Source organism: Delphinapterus leucas, chromosome 10 (genome assembly GCF_059928025.1).
Source record: "Delphinapterus leucas isolate spDelLeu-1000000601 "Yukka" chromosome 10, BTC_Dleu_Yukka2, whole genome shotgun sequence".
Taxonomy (NCBI): Eukaryota; Metazoa; Chordata; class Mammalia; order Artiodactyla; family Monodontidae; genus Delphinapterus; species Delphinapterus leucas.
In genome coordinates, this window is record NC_143138.1 from 69,106,104 (window position 1) to 69,121,481 (window position 15,378).

Here is a 15,378-nt window from a genome sequence, read left to right on the forward strand (position 1 = left end):
GAGCTCCTGAATGAGCCCTCCAGAGCACCAAGAACCAGCTCGGCCGAACAAACAAATGTGGGTGTTTTAAACAAAATCAGAGAATTCCTAATTTGGAGATACCAAAGTGGCCTTTCTTCCAAGACAGCCCAAGATATAATTACAAAGCACTAAAGTTAGTAAGTGCCCATTGCTGGAGCTCAGAAAAGCTGGCTCTTTTTGTCCACTGGCAGCAGAGGCTGTGTTAAGCAAGACTGCTATTATTATCCGTTGTTGATTTTTCCAGTGGCTGTAGTGCTACCCATCCTTTCCCCCGTCCATGAGCGGGCTGAGGGTTTGAATCATGAAGGCAGCAAATGACCTCTCTGTTTGCCTCCTACCCCTGGCCCACTCTCCCGGCCATTCCTGCTGCCCTCAGCCCTGAAAGCAGAAACCTGACTCTGGGGAAATTCAGATTCTGTCTAGGGGGGCACCCCAAAACACCTTGGGCTGGGGACATGGAAGAAAAGAGAGGAGCCTCCAAGGTGAGGAGGTGCTGTGACAAAGGTCCGTCTGTGATCCCATTGGTCACTGTGCTTGAGAAACAGCACAGGAATCACAGGAATCCAACAGTCCGTACTGGGGGACACTCAGTGCCTCCAGAAAGTTTCAAAAGGGACTTGATGAAGGGTGGAGGACCCCTCCAGGGAACATCCTACAACCTCAGTGACAGGCAGAACCCAAGGGATGGGTGAGTCCCTGGGAACCACAAACGCCTCCAGAGCGAGAGACCCAGGGGAGAGTGGGGGGGGGGGGACGCCGCCAGGGGCCACTCTGGAAGCCCTCCCGGAGCTGTGTGACCACGTTGGCCCGGAGAGGGCTAGAGAGTAACGCTGCAGGGGAGACAAAGGCCCCAATCCAGGCTGTGAGGAGAATCTGGCCTCCAGAGGAACATCCAGCTTCTCATTCGATTCTGCAGTTTCTGCAGCAATCCCTGTCCAGCATGGGTGCCGGAGGCCCGCAGCCTTGCCGGCTGTATGTGGTGGAAACCCAGTGGACACCTTCCAGCAGCCGTAATGGACACAACCCCAGGCCGTTCCCTTTTCTGGAAAACCTCTGGAGAAGTGCACAGAAAACATGCAGAAAGACGTCACTGCCTCTTCTGCGGTGTCCTATTTACTTTCACATTTGAGCCAAAAAGCCATTTCAGAAGTGCAATCTCTCCTAAGTAGATTTTTAATGGAGTTTTGTAATCCTTTCGGTAAACTACCTGATGTTATTGAGGAAAGTCCTCAAGAACAGCAGCTGAAAATACTTGTTAAAAACTGTTAGGTGAAACGGGGGTCAGACAGAAGCACTTGGTAGGATTGGGACTGAATCCCAATCTAGTCTGAATTGGGACTAGTGTGTTTAAAAGTCAACACAACGAGTTAACATTTAATATCAAAAGAAAGTATACTTGCTCAGAGCATGCTCACTTCATTTGCTCCAAGTTTTAAGTGGCCGACAGAAAAAGAAGATGCTTTTCCTTCTCAGGGGGCCTCACACTGCCCCCTGAATTCCACTGCTCTGAGTTTCAGAGCCACAACTTAAGAGGCAGCTACCTCTGTTTTTCATGTAGATGCTTGAGTAAGAAAGTCTAAAAACACGGTGAGGACTTCCCAGGTGGCGCAGTGGTTAAGAATCTGCCTGCCAACGCAGGGGACATGGATTCGAGCCCTGGTCCAGGAAGATCCCACAAGCCACGGAGCAACTAAGCCCGTGCACCACAACTACTGAGCCTGTGAGCCACAACTACTGAAGCCCACGTGCCTAGAACCCATGCTCCGCAACAAGAGAAGCCTCCACAACGAGAAGCCCGTGCACCACAACGAAGAGTAGCCCCCACTCGCCGCAACTAGAGAAAGCCCATGCACAGCAACGAAGACCCAAGGCAGCCAAAAACAAATAAATAAATAAATAAACAAATATAAATAAATACATGGTGGAAAAAAGAGTAAAAAGTCACATGTGACCCCACTCTCACACACCGTTTCCTCCAAGCATCCAGCCCTCGTAGCCACAGCTGGAGTGAGCGCACATGAGCTGGTTTTTCTGGTTTGTTTCATTTGAGAGTCTGTCCACAGCCTCGTCTTTTAAGGACAGACAAGCCAGGCATTCTCGCGTGCTCTGCTTTTTACCACACTGGACACACTGAGGTACGTGGGCGTTTGTTTTTGTTGGATTATTTCCTCAGGATAAATCACAGGGATGGATGGGACCAAAAGGACGGAACACGTCTGTAGAGAGGCCTCTGGAGGGAGCACAGGGACAGCGGCGGGCAGCAAAGCCCACACACCACTGGTGCCCAAAGGACAGAGACCTCGTTTTCAGGGCTTCTGCCTAAGGAAGAGCAGCCTCGTCTTAAGACTGCAGACACCACGTACTCCCTGGACCCTGTCTCGCTCCTCAGGGCTGTGTGGTCTATTTCCCACGGCCCATGTTCTTGTTAGCAAGTTCACCTTCTCTTCTAGGGACCATGGAAACACCTAGAAAACAAGCCCCTTTTCTTCTCTCACCTGAGAAGAGAGCTCTGTGGCCTACCTGGAACTACTGCCTCAAGTGGATGGGCCGGTTAACAGGTGCAATAGGTAGAATAATGTCCACAACCTAATCCCCAGAACCCGTGACTATGGAGCTACTGTGGCAGAGACTCAAGGCTGCAAGTGGATTAAGGCTGCTGATCAGCTGACTAAGAGAGAGCATCCTGGCCTATCCAGGTGGGCCCAATGTAATCACAAGGGCACTTTAGAGTGGAAGGAGGTGGGGGAAGGTCAGAGCGATATGATATGAGAGGAAGTCAACCTGCATCTGCTGGCCCTGAAAATGGAGGAAGGGGCCATGAGCCAAGGAATGTAGGTAGCCTCCAGAATGTGGAAAAGGCAAGGAAACCGATTCTCCCCTTAGAGACACCAGAAGGAACCAGTCCTGCTGACACCCTGGTTTTAGTCCATGAGACCCACGTAGGACTTCTGAACTACAGACAGTAAGATAATAAATTTGTGTTGTTTTAAGCCACTAGTTTTGTGGTAATTTGTTTTAGCCACAAGAAAAAATAATAGAAATTGACAGAAATAGAAACTAGGTAACTGACATCCACCATCCTTCCTCAGCCTGGGGAGGGAGGACCCAGACGGTCCTCGATAAACGGCAGCTTCACGTGGAAACACCCTGGCTTGAAGACTCTGGTTCCCAAAGGCAGGGGTGGGATGACACAAGGGCAGGGGCTGAGGCAGGCTAAGTGGGTGGAGGAGGGTGGCATGGAAACAAGAAGTTTAAACAACCACTGCCTTCTTTCTTTCAATCTCTCTTAAGGATGCAAACAAAACACACTGGGAATAGGTGGTACCATAATGTCCAGCGTACCAGGACCAGACTTGGCCTCCACTCCCAGGTCACTGAGCGGCATGACTGGCTATGAGTGGCTCTCTCGTAGCACCGCTCAGCTACAGTTGAGTCAAGAGCCCTGCCTTCCGGAAGGGATCTTAACAGCAAAGAAGAAGCTATGAGCACTGCTCTTGGAGATGGTGGAAGGATTGCATATCTCAGTGTAGTAGCCAAGAGGCCCTCCAAGCTGTGCACTGTCTGGGTGAGCTTCCTGTGTCACTCAACCCCTGTGGATGCCTATCCTATAAATGAGGATGATGTTGCTTTGGTCCATGTGCGCTGTGGTCCATTTCCATCCTCCAAGTTGAGGAGTCAGTGACTTGGAGCTTCTCTGCAGCCTTCCCTGGAGACACAGGGGCGCACGCTGTGTGTTGGACACTATCTTAAGTCAGTGACTCATCAGGCATCAAGTAACAAGGCTAAGAAAAGCCCTTCCCTGAGCTCATCTCCCGTCAATGGAGACAAACAATTACTTAAGATTTCTAGAAATACCCAAGGCACTCACAGCCAGCTCCACGAACTGGCTCCCCTTTTAAATGTCAGTCCCTTGTGAGTCTTCAGCCATGTAGGAGTGAGCGGCCATTGGGCCCAGAGCCATGAGCTCTTTGGGAGGTGTGACCAGGAAAGGAGAGTGGGATCCAGAATCCCACGGTCATTCCATCACAGAATCCCTCCTTCTTGTCCCACGTGCCCCTCTCATGGCAAAGGCTCCACTGATGCTGTTCCCATGAACGGGAGCTCCTGGCTCCAGACAGCAAGGCCTGTTGTGAAGGTGGGAGACAGCTAAATCCCCAGAGCGGGGCAAGGCCAAAAGAAGCCCCTCTCACCAGCAGACCCGTTGAGGGCACATCGAGCTGTTTCTCTGGGGGTACCAAGTAAAAGGCACTGCATTTGTGCCCGGAGCCAGCATGAAGGCAGCTTCCTACCCAGGCTGTATCCCATGGGGTATGACAAGATGGAGTGGGTCAAAGCTGGGCCAGCATCCCCAGGTCACCTGTTTCAAGCTGTGTCTCTGTGAGTTGAGGATTCACCTGGTGTCCCTGGTGACCGTACATGCCAGATGCTGGGGGGGGGGGCAGCCCACGGTCAGCAAGGTGACTTGGCCCCAGGGTGGGGGGATGGACACTCCAGTCCTGACCTTGTGAGCCCCAGTAGTGGAATGGCTCAGTGACAGGACAAGCACAGACATGCAGCAAAAAGAGGGGCAACTCCCAAACTGAGAGCCGCCTCCCATCTCTCTAGTGAGGTGGGCAGGTGGTATGAGCCTGGTGGGAACTGTGGCAGAGCGAGGTGGCCTTACAGCCCTGCAGGTGAGGGCTGTGCCCCTCCCTGCCTCTAGGGTGTCTCCTGTCTCCTAGGAGCCTAGGCAGCGAAGCAGGCACCCACCTGCCTCGGGCATGTGGCAGGAGGTTGGAGCTCAGGCTCCAGAACAAGCCTCTCCACCACACAGAGGACACAGCCACCAGCTCTTGGACCTTCTCCGAACCCACTGGCCTGGAGGGCCGTACGGGGCAAGGAGCAGAGCCCCCTCCAGGAAGCCCCCTCCACAGCCCTGTCTAGCGTCCGTGGTACGTTACCATATTCGCCAAAACGCAGGGACTCCCACTGCTGCCACTCCACCAAGACGCTGACGGCGCGCACGCCCATGTAGATGAGCAGCATGCCCACGGTGGCGTCCAGGAGGAAGTTGATGAGGTACCTGTGAGGAGAGGGCACAGTGGCACCATCAGGAAACACCACCCAGGGAGCTGGGCCCACGTGCTTCCAGGACCAAGGTCAAGGCTGGGGACCCAGCACTGTTTGGTCCTGTTCTGGGAGGTTGGAGCCTCCGGTGCGCCTGTGCAAGAGGCTGCAGGGCTCACCTCCGGGAGCCCAGGAAGGCCTCACGCCCCGGAACAGTGCACTGCTCAAAGTGGATGGAGGAGCGACCAAGAAACTCAAAAGCCCTCAAGTGTTCCTGCCAAACGAAGACTGGGACAGAGTGCCTGGAAGCAGCCAAGGAGGCCGGTAGCAAAACAGAACTTAATCGATAAAAATAATTTGTGCCATAACTGTTCACTCCCTGGAGGCCCAGCCCTCCCAAGGCCCCGAGACAGTGCTGCTGCAGCAGAGCAGTTCAGGAAATGGCCCCCGGGGTTTGCTAGACCGAAGAGGGCAGGGCCACGTGGCCCCTGCTCATCCCTGTGCTTCAGAGCCTGCCATGGAAGCAAGCACAAGTAAATATTTCTAAAGAGAGAGCTTAACCCCCCATGGAAAAGGCAAGATGATGGAGGAAGGAGAGGAGGGTCAGAAGAGCATGCCCACCCTGACCTCTCGTTCTTGTGGGGTCTGTTTTCATCTGTCCGACACACACTCCTTCCCTCACCAAGGAAAGGCCCCTGGCTCACTGGCCTTCCCTCACCAAGGAAAGGCCCCTGGCTCACTGGCCTTCCCTCGAGGGCCCTGAACACAGGCTGCAGCTCTCCAGACAAAGCAGGAGACAAGCAGTCACCGGGTCAGGTGCTAGCCCTCTAGATGCCACATGGCTAGGAAACCCCCCTAGGGAAGCTCTGGATACCACAGACCAACTGTGGCACTGCTGAGCTGCTCAGGCTTGAGACATTTTATGCAGGCCCATGGCCCCAGGCCCAAGGCCCGGCCTCAGCGGCCTCAGTGACATGCACAGCACTCTGAAACCTGAGGGAGCATGTGCTGAGGGGGGAAGGGGGAGGCTGCCAGTGCCCTGGAGTGGTGAGAAGACCAGAGGGAGGGGACGGCCTTTTCTTCCTGCCTGCCCTTCCTCTTTAAGATCACAAGGGGTCACTCTCAGACCACAGACCAGAGAAGGCATAGCGACTGCTTCCCAGGCAGTTTCTCCAAGTTCACAGCTGAGCTCTGGCCCTAGGCTAAAGCTGCTCTCAGATGCTTAAACTGCATTGGTTTCAAGTGGTTCTGACATCTGGGACCCATCCTGAAAATATCAAGAGAACCTGATACACATGCATGCATTAGTTCATTCATCCCTCACCAAACACTGATTCGAGTCTACTGTGTGCCAGGCCTTAGGAATAAAGACAGAAAGCTCTAGACTCTATACTCAACACAGGTGAGACTGGCAGCCAACAGGGTATCCTGTGGGTCCCGGAGCCAGACTGGCTGGGATCAAATCCCCGCTCCATCACTCTTGAGCTGTGTGAACTCAATTAAGTTATATAAATCTCTCTCTGCCTCAGTTCTCTAACTGTAAATGAGGATAATCCAAGTATCTATATTGCAGGGCTGTTATGAGGATCAAACGAGTCAACATACGTGAACAGTGCCTGCCACGTATTAAGTGCTACACAAATGTGCTGTTAGAATCATAGCCCCTCGGATGTCACAAAAGCCAAACTGCCACCCAGAGCAGTATCCCCAGCACGGGGCACCCCTGCAGCCACAGGAAGTTGTTCACCCTCCTCTGTTTGTACACTTCTCCTCTCCCTGAATTGACTGGCTTCCCTTCTAGGTCTGTAGAGTACCAAGATGCCCCAGGTCCAGCCCAACCCTTCCCCCACTTGTAAAAAGTCACAGGGCTATTCACGGATGATGGGGCTGGAATGAATCCTGCTGCAGCACTTGCTCTTCCACAGGCCAGGACCTCTCCACTCTGTGGGGCAAGGCCTGCTCTGCCTGCCTAGTCTCCCTCCAACAGCTCTTCAACCGACTGCTGGAGCTCACCTGTCTTTCCTATGTTTTAACGACAATATCCTCTGATCGAGCTATTAACATCTTCATTGGCAAGTGCCTCTATGACTTCCAACGTTGCATGTACTCATCATCTCATGAAACCTTCATGGTGATCCTGGGGATCTGGATGAGGAAACAGAGGCTCAGGAAGTTGAGCTGCCTTCCCGCTGATTGGCCTCCCATTCAAGGGCTCTTTTCACCACACCTAACTCCATTTTGGGCCTTTTCTCCTCTGGCTAAGCACTCGAGATCTGTCAGCAGTCCCCTCTCCATCCCAGCTGTGATTCAGTTTGTCAAAGTCCACCAGCGACCAAGGCGGCACCAGGAGACAGGGTTCCTCACCCCAGTGCCTCCAGGGTGAGCAGCTGGCTCTCAGCATATCCTGGCCAACCAAGAAAATCCACCAGAGGATGACACAAGCTTGCCGCTGGGCTCAAGGGTTAGAAGGACAAGGCCCTTTCCTAACCAACTCCCCTATGGGAGGATCGTCCTTCCGGCCCCCTGCTGTGGGACTACACCCTAACAGATTACAACCTATCCAGGTCTTAAGGTAAAAAACCCTGGGGAGGGAAGACTTTACAACCTCCTTCTGAATCGGGACCTGAACTAAATCTCAAAATTACACACTGTCACCAAACAACAGAAGCTTAAAGGAATCTTCCAGTCCAAATGGTCTTATATATACACTGAACCTCTTGGCAAGGGACTCACCAGCCCTCCACCCCACTCTCCCTCAGAGGCACGGCAGGGCTGGGGGGCATTCCAGGCAGAGGGCAGTGCAAGCAAAGGCAGAGAAGCAGGAGACAGCTGGTGGGGTTGAGGGCCACCAGGAGCAGCCCAGCATGGCTGGGGCACTAAGTTTGAGCGAGGAAGGCAGCAGATGGAGCCAGGATAGGGAAGGGGAGCATCCTCTTCTACTCCATCTGCTAAGAGTGGCACTGTTCGGGTGCTGTCCGCAAGGAGGACAGGTATCATGGGCCAGCTGGGGTTTTAGGCAGACAGCTTTGGGGGCTGTGTGGAAGGCACACTGACTGCACTGACAAGGCAGAACCACCCATGGTCTTCAGGTCAAAGAGGTCAATGTTGGTCAATAAATGGTCAACAATGGCTTTGACCCTGAATGGCTGACACCACAGAGAAGCCCCTATGTGTACTGCTCCAGCACAGACACTCCTTCGGGGCATTATGCTGCTTTGCCAGGGGCTGCTTGGAAACTGGGAGACATAAGGGCACTAGAAGGCCAAGGGACAGAACTTAGGTTGATTAGCAGAAAGCCAGAGCACAGGGCAACTGTCACTGGGCAAAACCTTAACACCCAGCACGCACACAACAATCTCTCAGATGAGCACAGAGACGAAGGGGAGTTGCCCCCTCCCCAAGCTAGAGGGAACATGACTGGCAGCAGAAAGCAAGGCATGGAGGGGCAGGTGATGTTTGCACTCAACTATGGGCCACTTACAGTGAACAAGGGTCCTCTTCAGTGAGATCTGCTAGGTATACATTTGCAAAGTGGATGAACAGCATTCCTATGGCTTGTTTGGAAGTGTCTAAAAACCTGTACAAAATAGAATCAGCACTTGTTATCACTCTGACAGGAGGGTAATAACCAATTTGGGGAAAATGATAAGTCTGAAACATGAAAAAAAAAAGAAAAAAGCCACTGGGGAGACCCCAAACTTCCAGTTACTAGTCACCTCTTCCTGGGACGTTGGGACTAACTCAGGCTTGGCGTTTCAGCCCCCTTTCAAAACAGTAACACTGCATCCCTGAAAGGCCACTGATTAATAACACAGATTTAAACACACGAAACACGTTTAAAATGTGTGTTTTCACTTTTTCTTTTCTTTTTTTTTTTTTTTTGCGCGGTACGCGGGCCTCTCACTGTTGTGGCCTCTCCCGTTGTGGAGCACAGGCTCCGGACGCGCAGGCCCAGCGGCCATGGCTCACAGGCCCAGCCGCTCCGCGGCATGTGGGATCTTCCTGGACCGGGGCACGAACCCGTGTCCCCTGCATCGGCAGGCGGACTCTCAACCACTGTGCCACCAGGGAAGCCCTCACTTTTTCGTTTTTGTTACTTCAAAACAAAATGCTTGAACACAGCTTTGGATGGGGTCTGAGGTGCCTCTACTTTAAAGAGCTCCCAACCGACTTCACACACAAGCTGAATGATGTGCAAGCTTAACGAGACTTGCACTCATCCAGCACTGCCTCTGGAACCCTAAACAACCTTCAGCTGCTGCCGCTTAAACAACGGGCTCGTTTGGGGCAGACAAACTTTTCAGTAAAGGGTCTGAGAGTAGATATTTTAGGCTGCGGGCCATCGTCCTCTGCAGCAACTACGCCCTCTGCTGCTGCACTGTAAGAGCGGCCAGTCACTAGCAGCCCGCTGACACCTTATTTATGGAGACAGACGGCAGTCAGATTGGGCCTGCGGGCTACAGCTTGCCAGCCCTTGGACTAGAGGACAGGAGTTTCAGAAAAGAAAAAACAAAGTTGGTAGTCTCTGGGACAGGTGGCAGGAGCACTGTGGAGATAACGTGGGCCCTCAGTTTCTCCTCGGCCATGAACACCTGGGGACCACTCACAGTCTGCGGTCGAGGAACCTTTGGATTGTGGTCGCCTCTCTTGGCCTCCCAGGCTGGGCATTCAGAATTGGGCCAGGCCACTGACAGGGGTTGATAAAGGGGGCACACAGGCATGGGTCTCAGGGCTGGAACAGACCTTAGAGATTATCCAGACCAACCCTGCAACTGAGGCCTGAAAATCATTTCCTAAAATCACGGCAAAGTAGGAGCTGCCAAAGGGGATTGTGTGTAAAACCCAACTCCACATTCCCCCAGGCCCCCCACCTAAGCTAGATACCCAGACTTGAGAGAAACCGACTGGTGGAAAATAAAAACGAATTATCAACATTGAGAAATAATGCACTGAAGATCAATCAAGAATATGCTTATAATTTTATTAAGGGGTCTTTACCACAGAGATTTATCGGAAGTTTCTGCTGGAGGGAAAGTAGCTATTGTTAGGACAGGTGCAAGAAAGATGGATTCTTGAGGGCATTATGCTGTCCCGAGGAGCTGGCTGTCTCCTTCTAAGTGATTTATTTTTTTGGAGTTTTGTCTTTGGAAGCTATGTCTGAAGCTTTAACCACCATTTCTATGAAGGAAAAACTGTTGCCACAAGGTCATCCTGGGACTAAGAAAGACTAGTTTTGGGGAGAGGGGCATCTACATGGTACATTAGACTTATCTCCAAATTTAGATGATTTTTTTGCTTATGCATAGAGAGTCCAGAGATTTAACATAGTCCAACAACAGGCAGACATAACTAACAAAGCCTGCAGCACGGACTGATACATCTGTATCATCTTCCACCTCCTCAAACTAGAGTCATGACAGAATCGCCACCATCTGGCTGTCACTAGCCCTATAGTGGGCTCAACAGTTATCTGGAGAAACAGAAGTGCTTTCATATTGTACACAGCTCCTGATGATTAACTGGACTAACGGATTTCAACACTTTATGTTATGTATAATTGCTCACATTCCATGCCCCCCCCAAAAAAACCCCCAAATAGTCAAAAGCATTCTAGGAATGAGTTAATATTTAAATACGCACCATATCCTCCAAGGACGTCTTTCATGCTTTGGTTCTCTGAAGCGTTTGACTGAAAGAAAAGATAGATATTCAGTACCCTTCTACAGTGATAAGGAAGCGAAGTGCATTTAACAAGCTGGGGGTTCTCGGCACACTCAGTGTTTAAAACCACTGAGTCAGGGTACTTGCTCTTTAACATGGGATGATGTGCAAGAAGCCATGAAGGTCTCAGAGGCCCTGTTGCTACCGACCAGTGGACTCTTCCGAACTGGCTACTTAGGAAGAATGGCTCCTCACAGCATGTGGAAAATTGTATTTTCTTCTTTGTGACAAGGGTCTCTCAGACAGGGACAGGAAACTGCAAAGGGGAATGTAGCTACTTCTAAGTTCAGGATCCAACGACAAATCCATCCATCCGCCCACCCACCCAAACATTCACAGACTGCCTGCTCCAAGCCAGGCGCTGTGGAGACAAAGGCAGAGGCAGCTGTAGGGGAGGGCAGACACGTACCCGCAAGGGTGGCGAGCGCTCGAGAACAGGTAAGTCTGAGGCAGAGTGAAGGCAGGAGCCCGCCTGCCTGCCTGGAGGAAAGGCACCAGTCAGGAAGGTGGCCAAGCCCAGTCCTGGGGACCGGGGACGAGGCTAGCAAACGGACCAGGGAGGGGAGAGAACAGCCGTTCTGGACAGAGCACACACCATGAGCTGACAGGCACAGGGACATGACGTGACAGAGTGTGTGTGGCATAATTTGATTTGGCTTTAATATAGCAGGTAACAAGGGAGACAGGTTGAGCAGTGTCCTGAGTGCCAGGCCAAGGAGTCTGGAATGAATCCTGCTGGGAAGGAAAAGCCAGGGAAGAGACCTAAGCAGAGGCAAAGACACGGTGGAAATGGCGGAAAAGCAGCTCTGAATTGTGTAGATGGTGGGTTTCTGGGGGTGGAGAGGACTGAGCAAGGATGCTGATTGTGTCCCAGCACCAGGCAGTGGCACTCCCAGCACAGGACAGTGGAGGCGGGACGCTCATTCAGCAACAGCCTGACCACGTCGAATGGCAAAGGGCTCCCCAGGCTGACAGCTTCACCTCAGGTGGGTCTGAGACATAACCGTTTACACTGAAGGAAACAAAAATGTTCTAAGTGTCTTGTCCTCCACTGAAGCCCTAGGCAGACTTATTTCCACAACGACTCTATCTACTAAAACAAACAATGCAAGTGCCACATGTGTGATGTTCTCCCACACAGAAGTACCGAGGAAGAAACAGACACGATGGTAGCAGGCAAGAACAGACTTCTGGCAGAGCCCCAAGCTGCAATGAGGATGCAGGAAGAGGAAGGCAGGGAGAGAGAAACGGGTGGCCAATCAGTAAGACCTACTTCTCTAAATAAATACAGGCAGCCCCTGGGTTGCAAAGCAAGGACTGTCTATGCACAGAAATGAAATGTCTGGTGTTTAGAGACATTTTGATAGAGAGACCAAAAAGCAGGTGTAATTGTGAGGAGGGGTCTCATCCCGTTGACACATGACAGATCCAAAACATCAACAAGGCCGAAGAGTCTTGAGGGAGGAGCTGAGGGAGGCCCAGAGGTTCTGCAAGCATCTCTGGGCTGAGGGGCTGGGGGCTCAGGAAGGAGATGCGGAAGGGAGCTGGCCAGGACAAGCCATCTGGAGGGAAAGCCCACAGGCAGGGCCAGAGCGCCTCCTGCTCATGTGTTCTTCTCCTCAGGGGAGTCTGTCCCCATCAGCATAAAATAAAGGACATCAAAACATAACCCAAGAAGAATGTCCTCATTCTTAGGAGATACATGCTAAAGTACCAGAATGGGTACAATTTACTTTCAAGTGGTTTAGGGGGAAAATTATACATTATTTATGATAATTATATATAATAAATATATTATAAATGGTATAACTTATAATGTAATTATAAATAATTACACTATAATTATAAATAAATACAAAGTAATTACATAATATTTATAATTATATTAATATAATATACAATAAGTAAAGAGAAGCAAATATGGTGTTATGCGACAAATTGTATTCCTCCTCCCACCCCCCTAATTCACATGAAGAGGTCCTACCCCCAGGACCGCAGAATGTGATTACCTGCAGACAGGGTCTTAAAAGAGGTAATAAAAGTAAAACAAGGTCCATGGGTGGGCCCTAATCCACCATGGCTGGTGTCCTTATAAGAAAAGGAGATTAGGACACACACACAGACTGAGGGGTGACCATGTGAGGACACAGTGAGAAGACAGACACCTGCAAGCCAAGGAGAGAGGCCTCAGGAGAAACCAAACCTGCTGACACCTTGACCTGGGACTTGCAGACTCCAGAACTGTGAGGAAATAAATTTCCGTTGTTTAATACACCCATTCTATACTTTGTTATGGCAGCCGTAGCACACCAATACATGTGGCAACACAGTAACTGATAAACCTAGATGAAGGACATTTGTGTATTCATTAAATTTATTTAGACTTTTTTTTTAGGTCTAACATTTTTTGAAATAAAAAGCTGGGAAGAAAACACACTCTAGAAGAATGAACCAGTCCAAGCATTCATCTGGCAATACCGATCAAAACTGTTAATACCCACAGCCCTTAACCTGCAGTGCACTGCCAGGTACGTGTTGCACAGGTCTTACTGCAGCACATGCCAAGATGTATATAGGTCTTCACTGTCACAACAAAAACCCAGGAAGAAGCCATCAATGTGGGGTCGGGTATATACATCACGGTACGAGGCAACACCATGCAGTTACTAGAAACAAGGTAGATCTGCATGGACTAATATGGAAAGACTTCCAAATTATATTAACAAACTGCAGAATAATATGCCTACCATGATTCTGTTCAGACCCATTTTTAAAGAATATATATTTCTGCTGGTATTACGCAGGGGTTTTTTCCCTAGGATATGTAAGTGACTGTTAACAAAGGCTTCCTTTGATGAAAGGAATTATGGGTCAGGGGACCCATAGACTTTTTATATCATTCTGAATGGTTTAAACATTCTTCCATGTTCATATTCTTTTTATTTCAAAAAAAAAAAAGACAAGCCTGTGTCAGAGACTTGTATTAATGCAGCAAAGTGGGACATGGGAGAAGTGATGTGACTCACAGCTGGGCTCTGGTTCAAGAAAGGGAGAGGAAGGGTGTGTGCAGGCTGTCCGTGTGCGGGAGCGCCCTACACAGGACTCAGAGTGGATTCAGATTCTTCTGAAGAGCAGACGTGTGTCTCCTGCCTTCTCCCTCTCCATGTCCTACCCCCTTTCCCTAGAATATATGAGTCTAAAATCTTTTTTTTTTTTTTAATTAAAGGAAGAAGAAGCATTAAGAGAGCTACTCTAGATCTAATTTGGAAAAGAACAGAAGATCCCGTTCACCCAGCCATGTGTTATTGAGGGGCCTGCTGTGCTATGGGGCCAGTTCAGCAGGCGACGAAATAGACAAAACCCCCCACCTTCCTTACTTTCAAGGGGGGAGAAAGGAGTAAACACAGAGCATGCCATGCAGCAACAAGGGATAGGAAAGCAGGAAAGGAGTGAAGGGGCCTGTGAAGTGGGTTTGCAGGGACAGATGAGGAGGCCCGGAAGGTGAGCATCAGTCAGTGAGAATCACCCGTGTCTGCGGAATAGCCGTCAGAGGCCAGGGATAGGCGGGAGTACGGGACATGAAGTCAGGCCTCCCAGGCCTGTGGCCCAGGGAGCAAAGGCTCCCCTTTGCCTGCAGTGACAAGGGGGCAGCTGCAGGGCAGGACGCTGTGACCTACAGTCGAATAGGCTCACCCCTGCTGCTGTGCTGAGCAGCCTTCAGGGAGATCAGTATGAGAACCCACGGCGAGGCAGCGGTGGCTTAGCCAGCTAGCAGCAGGAGAGGACGACAGGAGGTGGGATCCTGGCTGTATCTTCAACACTAAGCCGACAGGACTTGCCGACAGGGTGGATGTGGGGGGGGTGTGAGGAAGAGAACAGTCCAGGACGACTCCAGAGCTGGGAACTTACACTGTTCCACTGCACCTCTGGTTCTGGTTTGGTGGTGGTGAAAGGTGGGAAACTGAGGGGACACAAGACTTCTCTGCAGGTAAGAGATGAGGAGCTGCCTCTGGGTCCCTGATGGACGACGAGCCAGGTAACTGTTCCCAAACAGGCCTGTTCCCCACGGGGCTGTGGCAGCTGCTCCCTCAGAAGCTCCAGAGAGTGATTCAGGTTCAGCCCTCGGACAACCGATCTTTTCTCAATTCCTGGTGCTTCCACAGGATGGAGAGAACTCAGACGGTGCAAGAGGGCAAAGCAAAGGGCAATCCATCCTTTCTAACGTATCCACCAACGTCCCCTGAGGCCGGAGGGCTAGTGGAGGGGAAGCAGGCACACCTCAAGGGTAGGTCAGGCCCCTGACACTCCGCGACACTGGAGCTGGAACCCAAGGTTGACGGAGCAGCGCCTAAGAGAGGCCCTCGTGAGACAAAGAAGGGGGGGTGTGGGGGTGTTGAGAGTGGGGGACAGACAAGGGGGCTGTTGGGGTGCGCAGCCCTCGGGGGGCTCCCAGCAAGCTGTCTGCCTTCATGCACACAAGTCCCAGAGACAGGTGTGGGGCCCCATTGCCAGAAAAGCAGTAGTGGCCAATAGCCAGAGAGACGCGCTGTGAGTCCTCTGCTACTATGTGATTTTATGTAAAAAGAAAAA

The 15,378-nt window shown here is 51.2% G+C and overlaps 1 protein-coding gene across 7 annotated transcripts in view; it reads right to left on the reverse strand.

Moving 5' to 3' along the window:
* The window catches only part of STIMATE (STIM activating enhancer), a 55,803-nt gene that overhangs the window by 8,961 nt on the left and 31,464 nt on the right, over window positions 1-15,378 (reverse strand). For all 7 annotated transcript variants that reach the window (XR_016394732.1, XR_016394734.1, XR_016394731.1 and 4 more), the window contains exons 2-4: window positions 10,708-10,756; window positions 8,549-8,644; window positions 4,962-5,083 (exon numbers count right to left, since the gene is read on the reverse strand). Coding sequence is in view for 3 of the 7 variants with exons in the window: in XM_030762374.2 (XP_030618234.1) it covers window positions 4,962-5,083; window positions 8,549-8,644; window positions 10,708-10,756 (267 nt within the window). In the remaining 4 variants the exon portion in view is untranslated. The remainder of the gene's footprint in view (window positions 1-4,961; window positions 5,084-8,548; window positions 8,645-10,707; window positions 10,757-15,378) is intronic.